The following is a 20,766-nucleotide window of genomic DNA, read 5'->3' as shown; positions in this document are numbered from 1 at the left end:
GCTGCATAACTTACTGACCCTGTCACAGATTCTCGACAATGATCAGAGGGCTGGAGCCCCTCCTGTATAAGGACAGGCTGAGAGAGTTGGGCTTGTTTAGCCTACAGAAGAGAAAGCTCCAGAGAGACCTCATAGAAGCCTTCCAGTCCTTGAAGGGGGCCTACGGGAAAGCTGGGAAGGGGCATTTTATTGGGGAATGCAGGGATAGGAGGAGAAGCAATGGTTTTAAGGTGAAAGAGGGTGGATTTAGGCATTAGGAAGAAATATTTCAGTATGAGGGTGGTGAGACACTGAAACAGGTTGCCCAGATAAGTTGTGGATGCCCCATCCCTGGAGATGTTCAAGGCCAGATGGGATGAGGCTTTGAGCAACCTGGTCTAGTGGAATGTGTCCCTGCCCCTGGCAGGGGTGTTGGAACTGGATGATCTTTAAGGTTCCTTCCAGCCTAAACCATTCTATGATTCTCTGATATTTAAAACAAATTGAAAACAAACAACTGCCTGTCTTGGGACAGCTTCAGGTATGTCTGTTACAGCCCTGGGTTTATTTACAACTCCCTTTGCAGGGAAGGACATAGTGTTGCCTCTGGGCAGCGGGGAGAAGGTCTGAAGAGGGAGGCACCCCAAAAGATACCTGGAAGGCTGAGGTGACTGTGCTTTCAATTCTTCCTCAACTGGAAAAGCTTGCCTTCATAGGTTGTTTTTTGGGAATCTGTATGCATCTCCCTTGCACTGCAGTATTTGACCATGTCATGTCAAAGAGTGAGCTTCATTTTGAATGTAGTTCTGTTTGTTTTTCTGATAGGAATGTCGAAGTTTCAAGCTTTTTAACCCCTGAACTGAACCTTCAGAGTGCTGTGATGGGGATCTTATAAGAGAGAGAGGGTTACTAGACTGTGAAGGGCTTGTTCATGAGTACATGCCTTTGGAAAAGTATTTAAATAAGCTGACAGAGACTTTCTGGAGGAGTGTTAGAAAGACTGAGGGGCTGCACAGTGCTAACAAAGAAATAGTGGAAGTCTGATCATAGGCAGAGATAATCAGTAAGTCGTCTGATTTGGAGGATTGGCTAGAAGTCATTTAGAAAAAGAAGGCATGTTAGGTTTTCTTCTTACCTTACTCCTCCTTTCTGCATGAAATAGCTGTCCAGTAATTGATACTCCCTCAAAATGCCACTATGGACAGAAAAGAAAAATGGTTCTGTGTTATGTAAATCTGTACATTTTCTGTGTGCCTTACTGTTTGAGGATTTGGGAAAAGTTATCTTGGTTATTTTCTGTTCCTACTGAGTTTTGTCAACAAGGATGAAATTTTGTGTATGCTTAAATCGCAACATTTCTCAGGAAATCAGGAGTTGTTGGGGACTGAGAGACTTTGGCAACTTGGTAGCACCACATTGGTAAGAAAAGCTGACTGAGACTTTTAGGAGTATAGAGGATATGGACATTTCATAGGTCCTGTGTCACATCTAGTGGCCCATGCAAATTTCTTTGATACTATAGAGAGTCTCAAATGCCACTAAATGGTGTGTTTAGAGACTAGATCGCACCCAGGTGCCTGCCATAAGGGAAGCTTGAATCTTCCTGTATGATTCAGGCATAGGTTTTGAAAAATGTCCTCATATTTTTGGTTTTCTGTCCAAACCCGCAGCTGGTTTTGGAAAGAAAATGTCAGTGCATGTGCCTAAGTGTGCTGAAGGCTCTACGCTTTGTGTGGTACTTCTCTGTCAATAAACATGGTAGTAAGTAAGTAAGTGTCTGCTTATGTGTCTTGTAAACATAGTGACAGTAGACATGCGAGGTACTCTCAATCTGCATGTCGTATGTATGAGTCGACAGATTAATACAGCGTTCTTGGAGGCATTAATCAGAATGTGAATTTTCCTGTATAGATGCCCAGGTAACATGCCTGGGATGCATGTTGGGGATCAAGATAAGGATAGTAGATCTTCTACTAAACAGTTTGTCAAATTCGTTCAGTGATGCAGAATGATGTAGTTTCTGCTTTCCATCCTTCTTTCCTATTGTTTAGGAGATTGACCTCACACCTGGCTAGAAGCAGCCTTTAATTAAATTAGTTTTCAAGATTCATCTAGACAAGATTGACAAACTTTGGGAGTCAGTATAGAATTTGTATCTCCAAGTATGCTTCAGGGACTGGGAATAAAAATAGTTGGTTTTCCCTCATCTTCTGCTAGGGGTTCAAGGGTAAATATGAGCACTAAGTTTTGGGGAATAGCTTCCACCTGCAGACACAGCCAGATGCTGTTTTCACAGGAAGCAGTGGCAAAAAGGCATTCTTCAGCTCTCAGTTCAAAATGGTCAAATGCTCCAGATTATCCCAAGGTCATTTTGTAGGACTGAATATTTTAGTGTTTTAAGAGTGGAGGTGGAAGGGAGAAAGAGATGTAGAGGAGAAAAATTAAGTATATTCTATTTCTTGAGCACGATTTTCAATCAAATTCACTGATAGCGAACAGAAGATGTCCTTGTATGGTATCTTTACTTTTTCTATAACATCTGCTGAACATTTATTATTTAAATTAAGTTACATTTGTCCTTTCTCTTAAACAAACCTATGCTAGTCAAGTGTGATTTGAAATATGGAAAAAATTAGTTATTTCTGTCCTTGGAGAATTCCAAAGCAGAATTAACTAAATTATGAATACAACGTACCTACCATGAACAATATGACTTAGATACCTTAATTAGGTAGTCATTGGGTACACAGTTTGATATTTTGCACTTTCAAGAATGTGTCTGTTAAATAAATGTTTCCTTTTAGACTTAATCATTTTGTGCTGCTGAAGCAGATTGAAGGTGGCATAGATTTGCGTTCCTTGTGGTAATCTGTTTCCTTTGAGGAATCTTTTGGACTTGGTTTTTGTCTGTGTACCTAAAATAAGAAACTTATTATTATTTATTATTTAGCTGAACCCGATCTTAGTTGTACACCGCACTCGTGAGCCAAGTATAGTTTCATCTTGTCTTGTGGAAGATAATTATTCAGTTAACTTTACTTGCTTCCTGAGCTTTGGATATCCCAACAGTAAGCTTCTATTGTATGTATTGGTATTTCAGTTAATTAAGGATGTTCTCTTTTATCTAAAAGTTACTTTCTTATTATAGCTTTATTGTTTTAAAAAGTTAATAAAAATAAGTAAAGTAATATTCTTACCCTGACAAAGTAGAGATCCAGTTTATTAATTTCAGTGATATTAATCTGAATCATTATTTCTTCTGGTCGTGGAATGTTACTAGCTATTTCCAAAAAGACCTTTGGATTTTCACATTATGCCATAGTTGTCTATGCCCAGGCATAGCTGTGTTATCCATGAGAGACATACCTGACTGAACTTTGAAGCTGATGCCATTCTTGATAATGCCTCTTGTTGATCTGCTTTGGTTGTATAAAGGTGCTCACGCAGGTTTGCATAGATAGTATTTAACAAATCTTTCTAGAAGAGATGTAAAATGATGATTTTTGCCTCTTGCAGAATTAAGTTACACTTAAATGCTTCTTATAGAATAACATTAGCTGTATCTTTGCAAGAACATTTTTCAATGTGATTATTTTCTGGTTCTAGCTTTTCTTTTTGGGTTGCCGAAGGGTTTTGACACACAGTTGCATCCATTCTCTCCTTTTATATAATGAAGGGTCGGTTCAGCCTCCCAGATCAACATCACTAATGTTTTGAAGTGTTATGGGAGACCAGCTTCTGCTGTTTTGGAAGGGCCAATGCACCTGAAACTGTTCTCCTGGGAGAAGGCAAAGGGGTGGATGGGCAAGTAACAACTCCCTGGCATGATTTAGAAGTGTGGTAGAATGGGAAGGCTTGATTTGGTAAGCTTACCTCTTGGCCACCTTCAGACCTTTTATGGGCTTTGATATGATAAGCAGGTGCAGAAATACAATTAAGCCCTGTTGGTGGCAAGATTACAGGTTGTGTAATGTTTAAAGGTCTGGTCTGATCTGATCTGTGCAGAATAGAAATAGGTATTCTTTCTATTCTTGCCTTCTCATTCAAGCTCAGAAGAAAGATGAAAGCTTTTGTTATTGGTTTTCTGCTACAATAAGCCTATTATGCTTGCTGATTATTACTTGTACAAATTTTCATTCACAGGTAGTAGGCCAGCTGTACCTTTGTGCAGTAACCTCAGGTTGTTCATTCCATTAAAATTTTATTGTTAATCTTGAGCAACTGGTACAAGCAATTCTTTTACATCCTGAAGCTGAGCTGCAAGGAATTTGGCAATGCCATCTATGGCTGCTAGTTAGCATTGGACACTGTATCCTTGTGTATGCTTGTAGATTCAGAGTCAGTACGGGAATGTGTTATGGACACTTTCTTATTACCATCTAAACAGATGCTCTAGTTTGGTCTTATCACAGCAGTTATGCAATTATGTATTATGTATGTTCTATTACAGCAGTTATTTTTGCTGGACTGCATTGCATGTCCTCTCAGCCACACTCAGTGAGACGCAATATGCATTACTTAGCTGCCATCATTAGCTCAAAGTTTTTTTTCTTTCTCTCACTTATCTATTGTTTTTTATCCTCCTTTTCCTTCCTTTGGACGTATATATCCATGCTCACCTTTTATCCACCTCATACTTTTTCTTTAGTGACAAACTTTTCTGGACTAGTGTAAGGTGAACCCCCTGGGGTTGCTTCCAACTTCTGTTGATGGCATGATGTGAAAGAGACACAGAGACACCCCTGTTATGGTGCAGCAAAATCACCCCCCAACAAACAACATCTTGTATTTGTGGCTCATGCATAGTGTTTAAATAACACACATTATGGATGTTGAAGTTGAAGATTGCTTCTAGTACATGTCCACATGTAAGGCAAGACTTTTAAGTCTCTATTACTTGGGATGCAGTTGGCTCTCACTCCAGGGAACAGAAAAGTTAAAGTGATGGGGTGTAAAAATGCAGACATTTCTCAATCTAACAATTGAACTGCACCTTATGTTCTTGGAGAAGAAAGATGAGTTATTCTGAAGAAGATTTTATTATTATTATTATTATTATTGGCTATCCTTATAATTGATATCTAAAATGAACACATTATTGGGCCAAGCCATGTGTTTGGCATCATGCCAAAACAGTATTGGGTGTAATCATAGGACATGCCTCTCCAGTGGCAGGCAGCTGGTGTTCAATCCCATATGCATGGCTAAGATTGTGAGAGAGAGAATCTGGAAAAGATTAACGTTCTATTGAATGCATGGCTTGCAATTCCATTATTTAGAGGTTTTTTTGGTCTTTTGGGTTTTGTTTGGGAGGGGAAGTGGGGTTGTTTTAATGACTTATATAATCAAGATCCTGAAGTTGTCTCTTATATGAATGATGACACACAAAGGCACTGTTATGCCTCTCATTGTGCTGAAGCATTTGTTTGAATTCTGGTAGTAACTGACATGAATACCCTATATCAGGCAGCCACTATTATTTCCTGAGTACAAATTCCTTAGTGTTGACATCTCCCTTTCAAAGACTGACCTGGTCTTGACTGGCGATCAGCAATATTCGACCCAGAGGGCTTGAGAGATTTCCAGTGGGATGTCTGAGCCTTTTGCACAAAATTAGATATCTGAAAGTGTACAATTATTATTGCATCATATAGGACTGCTTATAAAAGTATAAAATATGCAGTTGGAAATATTGCAGTGTCTTGCTTTGGTCTGCTATTTGTGATGAATACCCTAGACATTGATTAAACCACAATTATCCCTGGATGTCAGCTTTGATGATAGATGCTATATTTGTACTGTTTGCATCAAACACTGCAACTCTACAACTACCTGAAAGGGGGTTGTAGAGGAGGAGGGAGCTGGCCTCTTCTTCCAAGTGACAGGGGACAGGACAAGAGGGAATGGCCTCAAGCTCTGCCAGGGGAGGTTTAGGCTGGACATTAGGGAAAATTTTTTCACAGAAAGGGTCATTGGGTGCTGGAACAGGCTGCCCAGGGAGGTGGTTGAGTCCCCTTCCCTGGAGGTGTTTAAGGCACGGGTGGACGCGGTGCTAAGGGGCATGGTTTAGTGATTGATAGGAATGGTGAGTCTCTTCCAACCTAGTTATTCTATGATTCTATGATAAGAAGTTCAAGTGAATCTAATCAAAATGTCCCTGTTGTTGTAAAGTAGCTTTTTAATCAACTACTTTTACTTATTTCTTTTAAATGGCAGTATAAATACGCACCAAATAAAATGTGTTCGTGTTGGGTGTAAATATTGAGACTTATCTGTAAACAAAATGTGAAGTTTTCCTTTATGTTAAGGAAGCTGCTGACAACAATTTTTTCAAAAATTATAGAATTGTTTGGGTTGGAAGGAACGTTTAATTTATTGTCTAGTTACAACCCCCTGCCAGGGTCAGTGACACCTCCCACTAGTCCAGGCTGCCCAAGGCCCCGTACAGCATCACCTTGAACAATTCCAGGGATGGGGCATCCACAACTTCCCTGGGCAACCGGTTCCAGTGCCTCACCACTCTCATTGTGAAGAATTTCTTCCTAATGTCTAATCTAAATCTTCCCCCTTCCGATTTAAAGCCATTCTCCCTAGTCCTATCACTACATGCCCTTGTAAAAAGTACCCCCCCAGCTTTCTTGTATGCCCCTTTCAGGTACTGGGAGGCTCCTATGAGGTCCCTTCTGAACAGCGTGTAGCCACTGATAGACCCTCTCCAGTCATGGGATTAGTCCCACCAAGCTTCAGTAACAGCAGTCAGGTTGTAGCATTCTGATGTGTTCATCTCACTAAAATTCGGTGTTTATTTATTTGTCTTGCTTTGTTCCTCTTTCACAGTAACATGAAGAAGTAAAATATTCTCTGTGTGTTATATTTAAAATGCCTTAATATGTCCTCATGGTCTTGCTGCTTTTGTGTTTGATTTCTAAATGCCTTTAAAGTACAAAAAAAGTTACTGCACTGCCTTCCTCCCTCCCTTTTAATTTATTGTTTTGTGGCTCGGATATTATCTGCCTTTTTACCTTCCCTTTCATTTGAAATGATTCCACTTCAACAAGTGAAAATGCTGTTTGAGATAAATACGATGTGGTCAATAGCAACCTGCTATTATTTACCGGTGTCTAAAGCCTCTTTTTCTTTATAAACTTGTTTGATTAGTTTAGTAATCAATCATAACTTCTTCAGGTTTTATAAATGAGTATTTTACATAGACCGCAAAGAACTTTGTAAATAGTTGAAAGTAGTATAGGGAAAACCTGTCTTAATATTCCTAAAACAGTTTAAACAAAATGACTGCTTCAAAGTTTTAAGGGACCTACAGCATGTTAAATACTAGAAACTACAGAAGCTGGTAGTTTAGGATAATGCAATTGCGGATTTTATCTGTGATTCTGTTAATGCTGTGTTATTCCCTCAAGGTACCACATTGGAGCTCTCCCTTTCTCTTAGCCCTACTAGGCAGCTGGCTTGTTTTGCTAAAGTATATAGAAAGTAAAAGAAAAAAATTTAAACTCAACAACAACCAAAAATGCAATGCTTTGACCATAATCTCTGTAACATTTCAGAGGAGAACAGAAACAAATCATTCTGTAATATACTTATAGAAGAAAGGCCAGGAGTGGTAGGAAAACTTAAGTAATTGGTGAAAACGTAAAGTGGAAAACTTCTCCAGTAACATTAGTTATCTTTGTAATGTCGACAGCAATTTTTTAGTTTGATAGGAAAAACTCTGCTGAGGTTATGATCCATGTTTACTGTTAGTTTTATGTTCAAACTATAAAGCTTGAATGGTTTCATACCTGAATCCTGAGTATAATCTGTGTTTATGTTTTACTTTCCCTCATAAAAAGTTTCAACATTAAAATCACACTTGTTTTTAAAAGAACTAAAATAGGCTTTAAAAGATACTGCCTCTCATCTTCACAAAGCTTTGGAAAGGTGGATCTTGCTCTCGCTGCTTTACAAACAAGTTTAATGGACAGATAAGGTTTTAAGGCTTTTTTTTGAAAGAGGCAGGAAATCTGAGGTAGTGCTAGGAATCTTCAGCCTTCTGTTCTTTTTCCTTAAAAAATAGTGGAATGCACCTAGGTGATTATGTGATTGAAGAAGAAAAAAGGAAAAGAAAGATATTTTTCAAACTTTTACTCATCTTAAGGTTAAATTCCCATTCCGCTTGTCTCTCTACAAACATTAAATAACCTATTCTCACACCTTTTTCTTGAGAGGGAATGGGCAGAAGGATGGCAAAAGTTTGTTTTGCTTCTTTATGTATGGGACATGGTAAATAGGATTTAATTTCTGCTGCCTTTTAGGCCCTTGTTCCAAAACCATCAGACCTTAGCAGGATCTTTTGGTAGTACAGGTATTTCAGGTCAAGCTGCAAGCAAACAGGTACGTTTCTGTCAAGTAAGAAGGAAGTAGTTACCCTTATTGTGGCTGTGGGAAGACAAGCAGTAGCTGATCCATTCTGTGTGATGCAGGCAGATATCTACATAAGCAGGTTTTATGTGAAAGCAGGTAACTTATTTATTTATAACAAATGTACATTTACACTGCATCTCATAGGGCCACAGCATTTTTGACTCGGCATTTACATCTGTAATTGCACCTGTCCCCTGCCTTGTAATTGATGGCTGATTTTGTTTTCTTTTGGGGCCCTGATGAGGGTGGGTGTCATGGACCAGAAGTGAAGCGCATGTGGGGTTTGGCTGTAAATGAGGCAAAATGTAAAAGAAGCCTTGGGCAGCTGATCTGCCAGACCAGCTCTCCTGGAGAACAGCAAGTCCTGAAAGCACGTAGGCATGTGTGGAGCATCATTTATTAATACGAGCTCATCTGTAGGAATTCAGGGCTGAATTTGGCTCTTTGGCCAAGCCTGAGGTAGGGGAGGTGTGCCTTTACTTGTCACCTGGAGTTCCAGATTTTATATTTCAGAAAGCATTGATAACTCAATGAATAAAGAAGAAAAGCACTCCTTCAAAACTTGATTTCCTAACAAACGGGCCTGCTGGAGGTGCTTTAAAATCTAAAAGTGTCTGAGAAAAGTGAACTTTTTAAAAGCAGGTTAGAACTTTCATAAATTACTGTGCATGTTCTTTCTGAAAGGACAATTAAGGTAGTAATATTACAGTTACATTGCTATATGTTTTTGTAAAGAACCATAATTCTGTATAAATATGTATATGAGTGTAAGTATAAAATAAATAGGCAAAATGGAGTTATCTTTGATAGCTGTGGCAGTGCTGTTGTTGGAGCAGTATGAGAATGATTTACTGTTTTTGTTGGGTTCAAACAAAAAAGATTGGGGTAGATTCCCTCAAGTTTTGGACATGTTACTACTTTCCTATAATGGTGGCTGTAGTGATCACAGTCTGTTTTCACTAGGGACTACACATGTCATGGCTAACATGTCATATATCCATGGAACATCTCAAAAGATGTTGCTTGGCTTTGTCTGCTTCTAGGCTTAAATTTGAATATGTCCTTTCTATCCCCTTCACAGTTAAAGATTTTATATTTCCACATTTTGTAGTTTCATCGTTATAACATTTATCTCCAAAATACCAGCTGTGGTGATAGCTTTTCTCGAAAAGCATCTTAATGCGAGGTGGGAAAACAAGCAGACCTAACAAGTCAGTGACATTTCTGTCTGTGACTGGAACGCTGCATTTGGATTTGCTTTTGTACTTTATTGCAGAGTTGATAGCTAAAATACAAATGTGGTCATTAAATGAAGAATAATGTTAGGGATAATTGGATTAAAGCACAATTTTCTATACGGTGTATGACTGGCAGGGGTAGAAGTCATTTTATTAACTCTGTTTTAGGTTATTTAAATTCTGTATGGCCGATGGTCTTCAGGCATGGTAAGAATAGTGCAGATCATTAGGTTTGTAATGGTATCATTAATTGTTTCAAAAATAATCTAAATCTGTATCTATCTGTTACCATCAGACATTGTAGCTGTGCAATAGAGTTCATTAAACATTTCTGCTGTGGCATGTTTTGAAATTAAACAACTTTGAGAACAGTTTCAGTGCAAGACTTGGAAGGAGTACAAGAAGTTCAGGTAGAGAACAGCTGTGGTTTGCTGTATAGATAGGAGCTTGTTTCATTACAGAAATAAGACCATGCAGAAAAAAACTGTAGTCCTGAAGAGAGCCTTGCACTGCTTAAGTGTGTGTGTGAGCTTTCAGTTCTAAGATGAAAATATCCCGAGGCATAATTTTTTCAGCTTTCTGGTAGCTCTTTTTCCTTTATCTCTTATAGTAGTTCAGTGCTATATGTATTAACGTATTTTTTCCCTGTTGTAATTTTCTTTGCCTGTTTTGCTGGTTAAAAATGTCAAAGCTATTTGCAAGAAGGATGCTCCTGCATCAGGGCTGGAGGCTGTTAACCAACCAAAAAGCTCCCAGTGTGGGCTGTTTCAGAGGAAATCTTCCCATAGGTTCTATTCACTTACTGCTGTTGGGAGCTAAAGTTCAGTTTACATAGATTTCAGTAAAATACTCTTGTGCTAGTGGTGGTAAAATAATAATTGTCACTTTGCCTTATTGCTGGTGACTTTTCTTTAGGGAGGAGGGAGAAGAAGAACCTGCTGATTGACCTCTGCATGTTACCATGTCTTGCCTATGCTCTTTGCTTTTCACCTCCCTTCTACTGAATCTTAATTACCAACAGTTTGAGAGATATTTCTAAACTTGGGTAACTGAAGTGCAAGCCAAATTCTGCTTGCTCAAAAAAGTCTTTCAAGTTTGTGATGTGAGTTTGTATTTGTAGCATTAACAAAGCCATGTTATTTGTTTTGTTCTCATCTAGGTGCTTGAACTGGGATTTAATTTCTCATCCTATGGATCACTGAATGAGTAACAGATGGCCTTGCCTCGTCTTACAGGCGCTTTACGCTCCTTTTCAAATGTCACTAAACATGAGGATTACAGTGAAGAATTAGCTGACTTAAAGGTAAAGATTTTTTTCTTTTCCAAAGCATAATTATAAAGTATTACTGTACATATAGTAAGAATTGATTGCTTTCTTAGTTTGCATTGCTATTTAATAACAGTAGCTAAGCAAGACTATACAGTCTGTGTATTATTTCTTGTGCATTCCTTAGTAGTGTCCTCACTCGAAGTCAAATTTGCTGCAGCTTTGTGTGGATACTCGGCTGTGTTAGTACAGTCCTGTTGTTTCATCTTTCAGGAAGTTATTTAGGTAGGGCTGGGCTGGTAGGGTTTTAGCTCCAAGCTTATGTAGAGCTGGGAAGCCAAACGTTTCCCTCTGAATATTAAGTTCACTCTGGACTCTTGTTGAAGGATGTTTAGAATAAATATAGTGATACTGAATTTAGGTGCTTCCCCACCCGCCCCCACCAACAAGAAATAATACATTAAAGCTATGGACACATTATGGGAACCTGTAATGTGAAATGAATTCGCAATCTTCAGAGTAAATTTCTTGAAGGTGCAAGAGGTTGGGTTTACAGAGAATTCTGCCTTGGAAGGAGTAAAGTAGGGAGAGAGACTGTGTGTATATCCTCCTGTTTCCCTACGCACAGGGAAGAGTGAAAAACAGGTAAAAGGGGAAGTGTTTGCAGTTGCTACTACACACTGACTGAATGCAATAGGAAAGAGTGTTTTTTAATCTGATGTTTAATTTTAAAGGAATCTCTGTGTACTAATTTGAAAAACCCAAATATTTTGCATTTTCAGACTAAAAGATCAAAACTACATGAAGAGTTGCTGAAGTCTGATCTTACTTGGAAGAAGATAATAAAGTTTGTTGATGACAATTTGGACAAAAAAGAACACCAAACTGTAAATAGTGATTTAAAAACTATACTACAAGCTGCAAAACAGATAGGTACGTTTGATTCACTAGTGTTCTAATAGTAGACTGTTTGGGGAGGAGGTTCAGACTGCTTTCTGCCTGCATGCTCTGCATACTGCTACAATTTTAGTTCTACCTTGACTCCAGGCTTGCCCTGAAATATCTGTGAAACTTCACTTAATCCGATATGTGTTTTCACAATTTGGTCTTATGCTTTATTTTAAAATATGCTACCATTATTATGTGGATATTCTTGCTTTTTGATAGCATTGTTGTGTAGTGTGTTGTATGGTTTGTGATCAACCTTTATTAAGCAAAAGCAACAGCTTCTTTTGGACTGGCAGTATTCTGAGAAAAGAGCAATCTTAGTCTTATCTACTTTAATTCTGTGTGATTGGTATAATGAAAAATTGGATTGCTATATAAGCAGATAAATATGTGAAAAAATTGTTTTCAGCTTGAACTGTTTGGTGTTGGAGAGAGAAATAAATAAAAAAAATCACTCATCTGGAATTAAGCTTTTAAAACTGAATACACATCTTGGCAAAGAAGGTGTGAAATCTTAGTTTCAGTCTATAGATAAACTGTTTCCAATTAAAACTAATTCAGCTGGTGTTGTTGGCAGAATTTAACTTCATGAGCTCAGAAATTGAACATATGGCTCAAGCTCTAGCTATCACATATTTAAGAATTTTTAATTTCAAGCTAATACATATATTTTCTCCTGCTTATATTTTAAATATCTTGGACAGAACCGTAAGTAAGAGGACTGAAGGAATTAATATGTATAAATATAGCTGGGGTTTTTTGTCATTATAGACCAGAGTGTGTTTTATCTCAATCTCTGGGGAGACCTTCCAATACCTGGAAGGGGACATGCAAGAAAGCTGGAGAGGGACTTTTTGCGAAGGCATGTAGTGATAGGACTAGGGGCAATGGGTATAAATTGGAGAGGGGAAGATGTAGACTAGATATAAGGAGAAAATTTTTCACAATGAGGGTGGTGTTGCACTGGCACAGGTTGCTCAGTGAAGCTGTGGCTGCCCCATCCCTGGAAGTGTTCAAGGCCAGGTTGGATGGGGCCTTGGGCAGCCTGATCTAGTGGGAGGTGTCCCTGCCTCTGCTAGTGGGGTTGGAACTAGATGATCTTTAAGGTCCCTCAACTCAAACCATTCCGATTCTATGATTTATTTTGGCACTCCATTTTAATAACGTTCTGTTGTTGTAATTCTTAAAAGTTAAGTTTCTCTCATTTTTCTGGCTACTATTGCATGACACCATCAATTCAGATATTTTTTCAGGAGGGCATTAGGATGTTAGGAAGATGTTTACGCCATCAGATGTGGGACAGGCACTCCCATGTTGTTATGGAGATTCTTGATCCCTCTGTCCCACATGCCCTCGGCTAGCTAGTGAAGACAGCTAACTCCTCCTCAGTCCCTAGTCCTCCTGACCATAGTAGCACACTTGAAACAGGTTGGTTTATTTTCCTGCTCCAGTTTGTGGTGAACAAATGCAGGGCTGCCTGATGATTAACCCTGGACTGTCCAAATGACAATATTTACATACTTTATATTCTCCTTTTCTCATTTGTTGGCTCTCTTCTTTGCTACCCTTTTGCGTCTCAAATAAATAATGCATCTGCAATTACCCTTTTTTTCCCAGTTAATTCCCATTCTTCCTACATATGCACCTTCACAGGTTGGAAGTGGAAAATTTTTTGGTGGTAGCCAAAAATGGAACCATTTCCAATGATAAATCAATTTTAGTGGAAGTTTTCACAGAAATGAAGAAAAGCCTTTAAGTCAATTACTAATTATGTAAATTTTTTTTTGTGAATCTGAACTTAAAGTTCATTTCCCTTTGAGTAGTGCAGACAGCTCTCCTCTAGTGTTTTTTATTTCTGTCCTGGTTTTGTCTGGGATAGAGTTAATTTTCTTTCCAGTAGCAGCTGTGTTTTGATATTAGTATGAGAATAATGTTGATAACACCTATTGTTTTAGTTGCTGCCAGGTAATGTTTATGTTCAGCTGCAACAGAGTTAATTTTCTTCCCAGCAGCTGCTGTTGTTTTTTAGATTTAGTATGAGAAGTATGTGGAAATAAACTGATGGGGCTTTTTGCTGTTACTAATAAGTCATGGATTTTGCAGTTCACTAGCAGAATACATGGTTCTGTTCCATACTTGTCCTCATTTTAGGTATTATAGTAATTTTTTGTAAGTAATGTAAGCAAAAACTCTGTATGTTTTTTTGAGGGAAAGCTGCTCATCTAGAAATGATTGCTAGCTATATTTTGCACCTAAGCATCAGACTTGCCTTGGAGAGGAGAACTGGTGTTTAAATAAGGACCTTGTTAAAGTACCAATCAGGCACAGCAAACTGTGTAAATCAGAGGTGCAGGGAACTATGGCAGTGTCATTTTCCTTTAATCTGAATATTTATGACCATAACAGGCAACCTGGAATAAGTGGAGAAGACCTGCATAGTTGTTTTAAGTATCCACTGGGTATAGCTTAAGTTAGGGCTGACAAAAATATGTTGACTATAAAGTTTGCAATGTAAGAACTCATGTAATATAGAAAGTAGGGCAAAATGCCTGGTAGTGGAAAAACGGTTATAAGCAAAACAAGTATTTGCCATTCTTAGCTGCGAATGTTATCTATGAAAATAATTTGGCATGGTTGCATTTTCTGTAATAATGACAAATTATATTAGCTGTGTTATTTATCTCCTTTTTTTTGCCAAAGATGGCTGTAAGGCCATTCCATTCCCCCCTGCCCCTCACCAACTTTCAGTGTGGTGGGTAGGTAAAGCGAATTTTAAGACTTGAAAGTAATGCTGGTAAATTTTTGCTTGATGGAGTGGAGAGGACAAAACAAACAAAAACAAATGCATGAATATTTAGTTATAACAAGTTAAAAAGAAAACATCAGCTTTGACTCTTCTAAATAAAAATGTGTAATGTTACGGGGACACAAGCCAGAACTCATAGCAGTGAGTCACAAATTGACAGTATTGTTCCAACCATCATTATCAGAAATGTATGGTATGGAAAAGGAATTGCTTATATGTCTTTTTACCTTAATTTCAAGGAAATTAAATCTCAGCCTGGGCAATAGATACTGTAATATTTCTTTACTTTATGGAGAAAATGTTACTTACTGAAATGATCTGATTGGCTTACAAACAAAAAAAGGAAAGAGTACCTTCAAGTTATGCATCTTTTGCTATCTTGGCTGACTCATTATGTTCAGAGGGGAGGGGTAGTATTTTCTCAAGAGATGCTTCCATGGATAGATGTTGATAATGAAGGAATATTAGCACATGATAAACCTAAGAGACTTTTCTCAGTCTTCAGAGCAATTGCTCTTTTAGTTTAGTAATGTGTACTTACGTTCCAACACAAGTACTTTAAGTAATTGTATTCCTAACACACAAATACACGAGAGAGATATTCTTGCAAGCAAATGTAGGCCTATAAATTTTTAGATGTTGGTTTTTGGGTTTTTTTTTCCTGTGGTTTCAATATAGCTATTGCTGAGAAGGAGGCTGAACCGCCTTTTTCATTTGAGATGTATTTCCATTTGAGATGTATTTCCATATATGTATTGTATTTGTGTGTATATTCATGTCGTGTATCTTCCATATGTAGGTATCGTAATTATCCTGTAAATATCTCCAATCCCCTCCATAAACTTTTCAGCTTTTCAAAGTGCACCGTAGGGAAAGTCAAGAGAAATGCTGAATCTTTAGGCACTATGTTATGTTCCTAGTTATTCAGCCTTGTTCCATCTTCTTATGCTGGATTTCTTTTGCCTCTTTCCTGTTAGACTGTGTGGGGAAAAAAATCCTTGCTTTTGTTGGGGTTGAACCCAACTTAAGTTGAATCAAGTCATAAGTAACAATGTGAAAATAATTGAAAGATCTTACTACTGATTTCAGTAAGTCTTTTACCAGGCAGAAAACAGGGACATAGTAAAGCAGGGACATAGTAAAGCGGGTACATAGGCACATAACTGAATAGCAGAGGTATGCAGAGGCAGGCACAAGACGGCTTTGATTACTGAAAAGAGAATAGCCGCATTTACTATGCCTTTGGGGATTTTTAAAAATTAATAATATTGCTCCTTTTAAAATAAATAGTTTGGTTTAATTGTTCTTTTGAATTAGCTGTGCTGGAGGTTAATCACAAGTGTTATCCCTTAAATCATACTCTTCTCTTCTGCTGCTGTGCTGGTTGCTTCTGTCATAACTAAAGCATTAACCAGGTAAAGACATCTTGACAGTAGCTGCTTGTAAATCTTGACACAAAGCTTTTAAGGTGTTTTTTGAAATTACATAGTCTTGTAGGAGATGCTAATTATTCTAAAAATGGTGGCATAACCTACCAAACTTCTTGGAACGCATTTTGTAAACTTAAAAAAGAAATTCTGCATGTTGTCCTCATAAAACAAACAAGAACGCCAGTATGCTGCCTTGTTTTGTTTATTTCATGCATGATGACTTTTAAAATCTCATTTAGTAGTGACATTTTGGTTCATCCTGTGGTGGTTTTGCTTATGTTTTCCTTGAGTACGTTTACAGCTATATGTGTAAGAGGTAAATTAATGTTTTCCTCTAATAATGTTTTTTTATTTGCATACTATGTTATTTTGTAGACATAAATCTAAATTTGTGCATTTATTTGCTTTAATTTCTTTGGGCAATTTTTCTAACTAACGCACAATGTCTAGTAGTTCTGCTGGGAATTACTGCAAGAATGTAATTCTCCTGGGAGTTGCTACAAGAATGTAGTAATTCCTGGCTGCATTCTATGTATTTAGTCTGTTATGAATATTCAGATTAAGCAGTGAATAAACATTGACACAAAGTGGCAATTTGCTTCATTTAATAAGCTTATGAACATACTTTTGTGAGTTTAAGACCTAGGCAAGTTTTTCCTCTTATTTGGAAAAATAAGAAAGCATTGGTAAATCTTAATATGGATTTCTAGTAAGAAGAAGGATAATGAAGACAGATGCTTTATTATCATATATATTTTATAATTCAGTACCTTGCAACAGTTGCTACTTCTTGTTATGGTCTTCATTTATAAGCAAGAAGTTAAATACCGCTATGTTATAGGCAATGAAAGAGAGTTAGCGTGAAGTGTATAAAGTTACATTTGTTTTTGGTTTTGTTAACAGTTGGAGCTGAAAATGGACAAGAAGCAATTGAAAGTGGAGCTGTTTTTCTCTTTAAGATGTTTCACAGGAAAGAATGTGTTGGCCATGATGAGACAAAGGCAATCAAGCAGATGTTTGGGCCATTTCCATCATCATCTGCTACTGCAGCTTGTAATGCCACATGTCGGATTGCTTCTCACTTCACTGAAGAACAGCTTACAGCCCTCATACAGATGGCTGAAGAGCAAAGCAGTGATAACAGAGTGTTCTTCGGTAAAAATATAGTGTTTTCGTTTGACATGCATGATTTGGATCACTCTGAGGAGCTGCCTGTGAATGGTGAGGCCGATGCACAGAAAATTATAAGTTTAGATTATAACAAATTTCTGAATAACCAGCTGAATCACTTACAGAACTATTGTGATGATAAGTCTGATCTCAAGTCTTTGGAAAAAGTAGACGATTCTTTTTTATGGTGTGAAGTTGGAAAGTATCTGAATGAATCTCAAGGGGGTACCCCAGGAGGGCCCACAACAGAAGACCTCTGCTGTACTTTGTATGAGATGCTTGCTTCTACCAAAAGTGGCGATGAACTTCAAAATGAGGTACAGTAGCATATTAACCATACTGCATGTATTTGAGTGCTGTGTAAATAGCAAATTATTTCATATTGGATTATGCCAACACACGTTAATCAAATGTTGTCTATGCTTTATATTTTTTTCTGTCTTGAGAAAAATTACATTGCAGCATTTTAATTTACCAGGCAGATGATGGATTCAGTATGAATTCCTTAGTCCCAGGACAGGCTGATAAGTTTTTTGGCCATTGCCTCAGTTTCTCCATACTTTCTTTTTCTAAGCATTATGATGCTGTGAAAAGACAGAGTCAATAATCAATGCCAATTTGATTAATAAGTAAGATATCCTTTATTGTGACATTGGTCATGCAGGAGTTAGCTCCACCTAATATGTGTGTGACTTCTAGCACAATTCACAAAGGCTATGTACAGTCAAAACATATATATTTATCACTTTTCCTGGAAGAGGTGTGTCTATTATAATCAGTTCCCGGAATTTATTTACGTAGGTTCCTTCCCTTTGGTATGTGCGTTCTGCCCTCTGGGAGTCTTGGGCAGGGGGCTTCTGGAGGAAGGCTCACAGTCTTTTTCATGGTGAACTTCTCAACTCTCCTTCTTGCACGCTGTCTTAAACTCCTTGGACATCCCTTCAAGGTTGCATCTGGTCCTAGCTGGTTCTTCTTTCTGTTATCATTGCACTAGTCCTTGTTATCTGGCTTAATTAGATGCAGTCACATTCTTTCCAGTTCTTTCTAACTGCAGCCTTTTTAAAAGTCCTTATGTAAGCATAAGTATCCAGGCACAGGCCAGCTAGAAGTTATTATTCCAGCTAGTCCAATGTTTTAGTTCTAAAACTATACAGAACATTCAAACATGTAATACGTTAGTAACTTATAACAAATAATCTCTTCCTCCAGTTAGCCGATCTAAGCTACCATATAACTGTGAGAACTTGCAAAGCCAAACCAAAGTTAACTTCCTTGCACAGGTTCCATCTCTGTTTTCAGAGCCTTCGTGTTGCTGGAAGGAAAACTGAAGGACTGTGCAGGTGGTGCTACTTAAAAATTTTGTCATCAATTCTATTTCTTTTGATAAGGAAAGGAGGAGGGTGTGTCACAAGAAGGGCAGAGAAAGCTTGAGGGGTGAAGGAACAGTTGCCGAGAGGCTGGATTTGAAGGATAAGCATAGTGGTAGAATGGTGAAGAGCATGATTAAAGACTGGTGAAGAGGCTTTCAAGAGATGTGCAGGTAAGATGACTGGATTAATCTAGGCAAGAGAACTGGTTTTGAACAGGGTTGGGAAAGAATTCCTACAGTTCCTAATTGCTTCTTCCTATGCACTTTCCCGTTATGTTTACTTTATTTTTTTCCTAATTTGCCCTACTTTCCTCCCCTGAAAACATCCACTACCCAAGTTCTCAAAACTAAGTTCTCAGAAAGACTTCAAATGTTGAAAATTTGCTACAGAAATACAACTGATGGTACGAATAGGCAATCCTGTGAAAGACTGTTTAGTCAATGTTTGCTGGAGTTTTGCCATTACAGCTGCAGATTTTATTCTTCTTAACAAAAACATTGTGGTAAGGAAGAAGACTTCAATATTTCATTTAGGTTTAGATAACTGTGTATTGATGTCTGTCACATAATGATATAGTTGTTGAGGTCATATTCTTTTTTTGTTTGGTAATCGGTACGCCACAGTTTTGCTGTCCTTTGAGCTATTTTCTGTATATAATTTCTTTTTATAAACTTCTAATTTGATAATTTAAAGGGATGTCTGCTAACAGTTTTGTATTTTGGGTGTATTGAGGGAAGACCCATGAAAGTAGAAGGCGGAACAGGTCTTTCAGAAGGACATGAGGTAAAGAAACTTGCACATCAAATGATGCATAAAAAAGAGTACTTTCATTTTTGATAGGGACTTGAAGTTTATCAGTTGCACAGAGATACAGATTTAATTTTTTTTTTCTACATCAGCAAAACACTTTTCAGTTATAGGCACAGAGTATGCAGAACTAGTTCCATACTTCTACATAACGTGTACTCAATGCCTAAGTTTAATTTGTAAAATGCTAAAGGCTTGGAGCATTTAACTTGAGACAAGAAGAAATAACTATATTTTTATTTTCCAAAATTATGTTAGTAATGGATTGCTGAATCAGTTGGCAGAAAGTATAAGCTATGGGTTTTCATGTAGATCACGAATAAATACTTCCTCTCCCTTAGTTTTTGGAACAAAGACTTTCTGGCAAAATTTCTGTTTTGACAGCTTTACAGGAGTTTTAATTTGATGATATGAAAAAAGTTTTTTACTCTGCCAACGTACACATACCTTTCTGAAGATAGTTTAGCAAGAGTAAATACTTTTCTTTATGTTATCAGGAAAAAAAAGGATTTTTCCCTGGAGTATCTGAAACCTATATATTCTTTTGATTTTTAAGAATGCTTAGTAATAAAAGAATACATTTGCTCCTTATTCTCCTTTTTCCAGCTTCTATGTTGCCTTTCCTTGCAACAATCTTATTAATTCATTGTTCATTGCACAGTCTGGGGGCTGGAGAGCAGTATAAGATTAATTTTAACCTGGTCACCTTTTGTTAAAGGCTAGCTAGCATTTATATTGTGCTCTCAGTAAGAGTAATCAGGACTTTAAAATTTCCTCTGGGCTTTGGATTTTGCCATCTCTTCGGGATTTTCTTTTTTTTTTTTGTTACAAGAAGTTGCTTGTAGCATCACTATGAGCAAGTGGCACTTTTGAACCTGAAGACAAGCTCTAGATTTGCCATGAAAGATCATATAGCAAGTATGAGATTGGTCATGCATACTGAAAATCTGTGATTAGTTGGGGTGATGCATGCATGCTAACATCTCTTTGCTCTGCAAAGTTCTTTCTTTTTCTTTGTAAATGCAGAAAAAGAACCTATTGATATGATAGTTCTTTGTAAATAAAATGCAGATCTGTAAAACACATTTTCTCATTTTGAAACAATGGCCAGGTATGTTATGTTTAGGAAGATACTACTGCCTATTTATTATTAAACAAGAAAAGAGCATGCTGGTGGTGAGAATATAGGCAAGTAGACTTCTCTAAGACAATTTAATTTGAACCTTAAGTATAGCGTACCAGAATTCCAGTTCACGTTAAGCATATGAGCATTGGTCCATGAGACAGACTACTATCCTCTGATAGTAGTCCAAACTGGTAACAATGATCT

The 20,766-nt window shown here is 37.5% G+C and overlaps 1 protein-coding gene across 1 annotated transcript in view; it reads left to right on the top strand.

The window, feature by feature from the left end:
• The window catches only part of LOC138717797 (activating signal cointegrator 1 complex subunit 3), a 277,866-nt gene that overhangs the window by 9,146 nt on the left and 247,954 nt on the right, over positions 1 to 20,766 (top strand). Inside the window, exons 2-4 of the mRNA XM_069851636.1 lie at positions 10,798 to 10,941; positions 11,688 to 11,838; positions 16,993 to 17,576. Of these exons, the coding sequence (XP_069707737.1) occupies positions 10,852 to 10,941; positions 11,688 to 11,838; positions 16,993 to 17,576 (825 nt within the window). The 5' untranslated portion in view covers positions 10,798 to 10,851. The remainder of the gene's footprint in view (positions 1 to 10,797; positions 10,942 to 11,687; positions 11,839 to 16,992; positions 17,577 to 20,766) is intronic.

This window comes from Phaenicophaeus curvirostris, chromosome 2, assembly GCF_032191515.1.
Source record: "Phaenicophaeus curvirostris isolate KB17595 chromosome 2, BPBGC_Pcur_1.0, whole genome shotgun sequence".
In the NCBI taxonomy this organism is placed as follows: Eukaryota; Metazoa; Chordata; class Aves; order Cuculiformes; family Cuculidae; genus Phaenicophaeus; species Phaenicophaeus curvirostris.
Note: the sequence above shows the minus strand (reverse complement) of the source record. Positions and strands in the feature narration are given on the sequence as shown.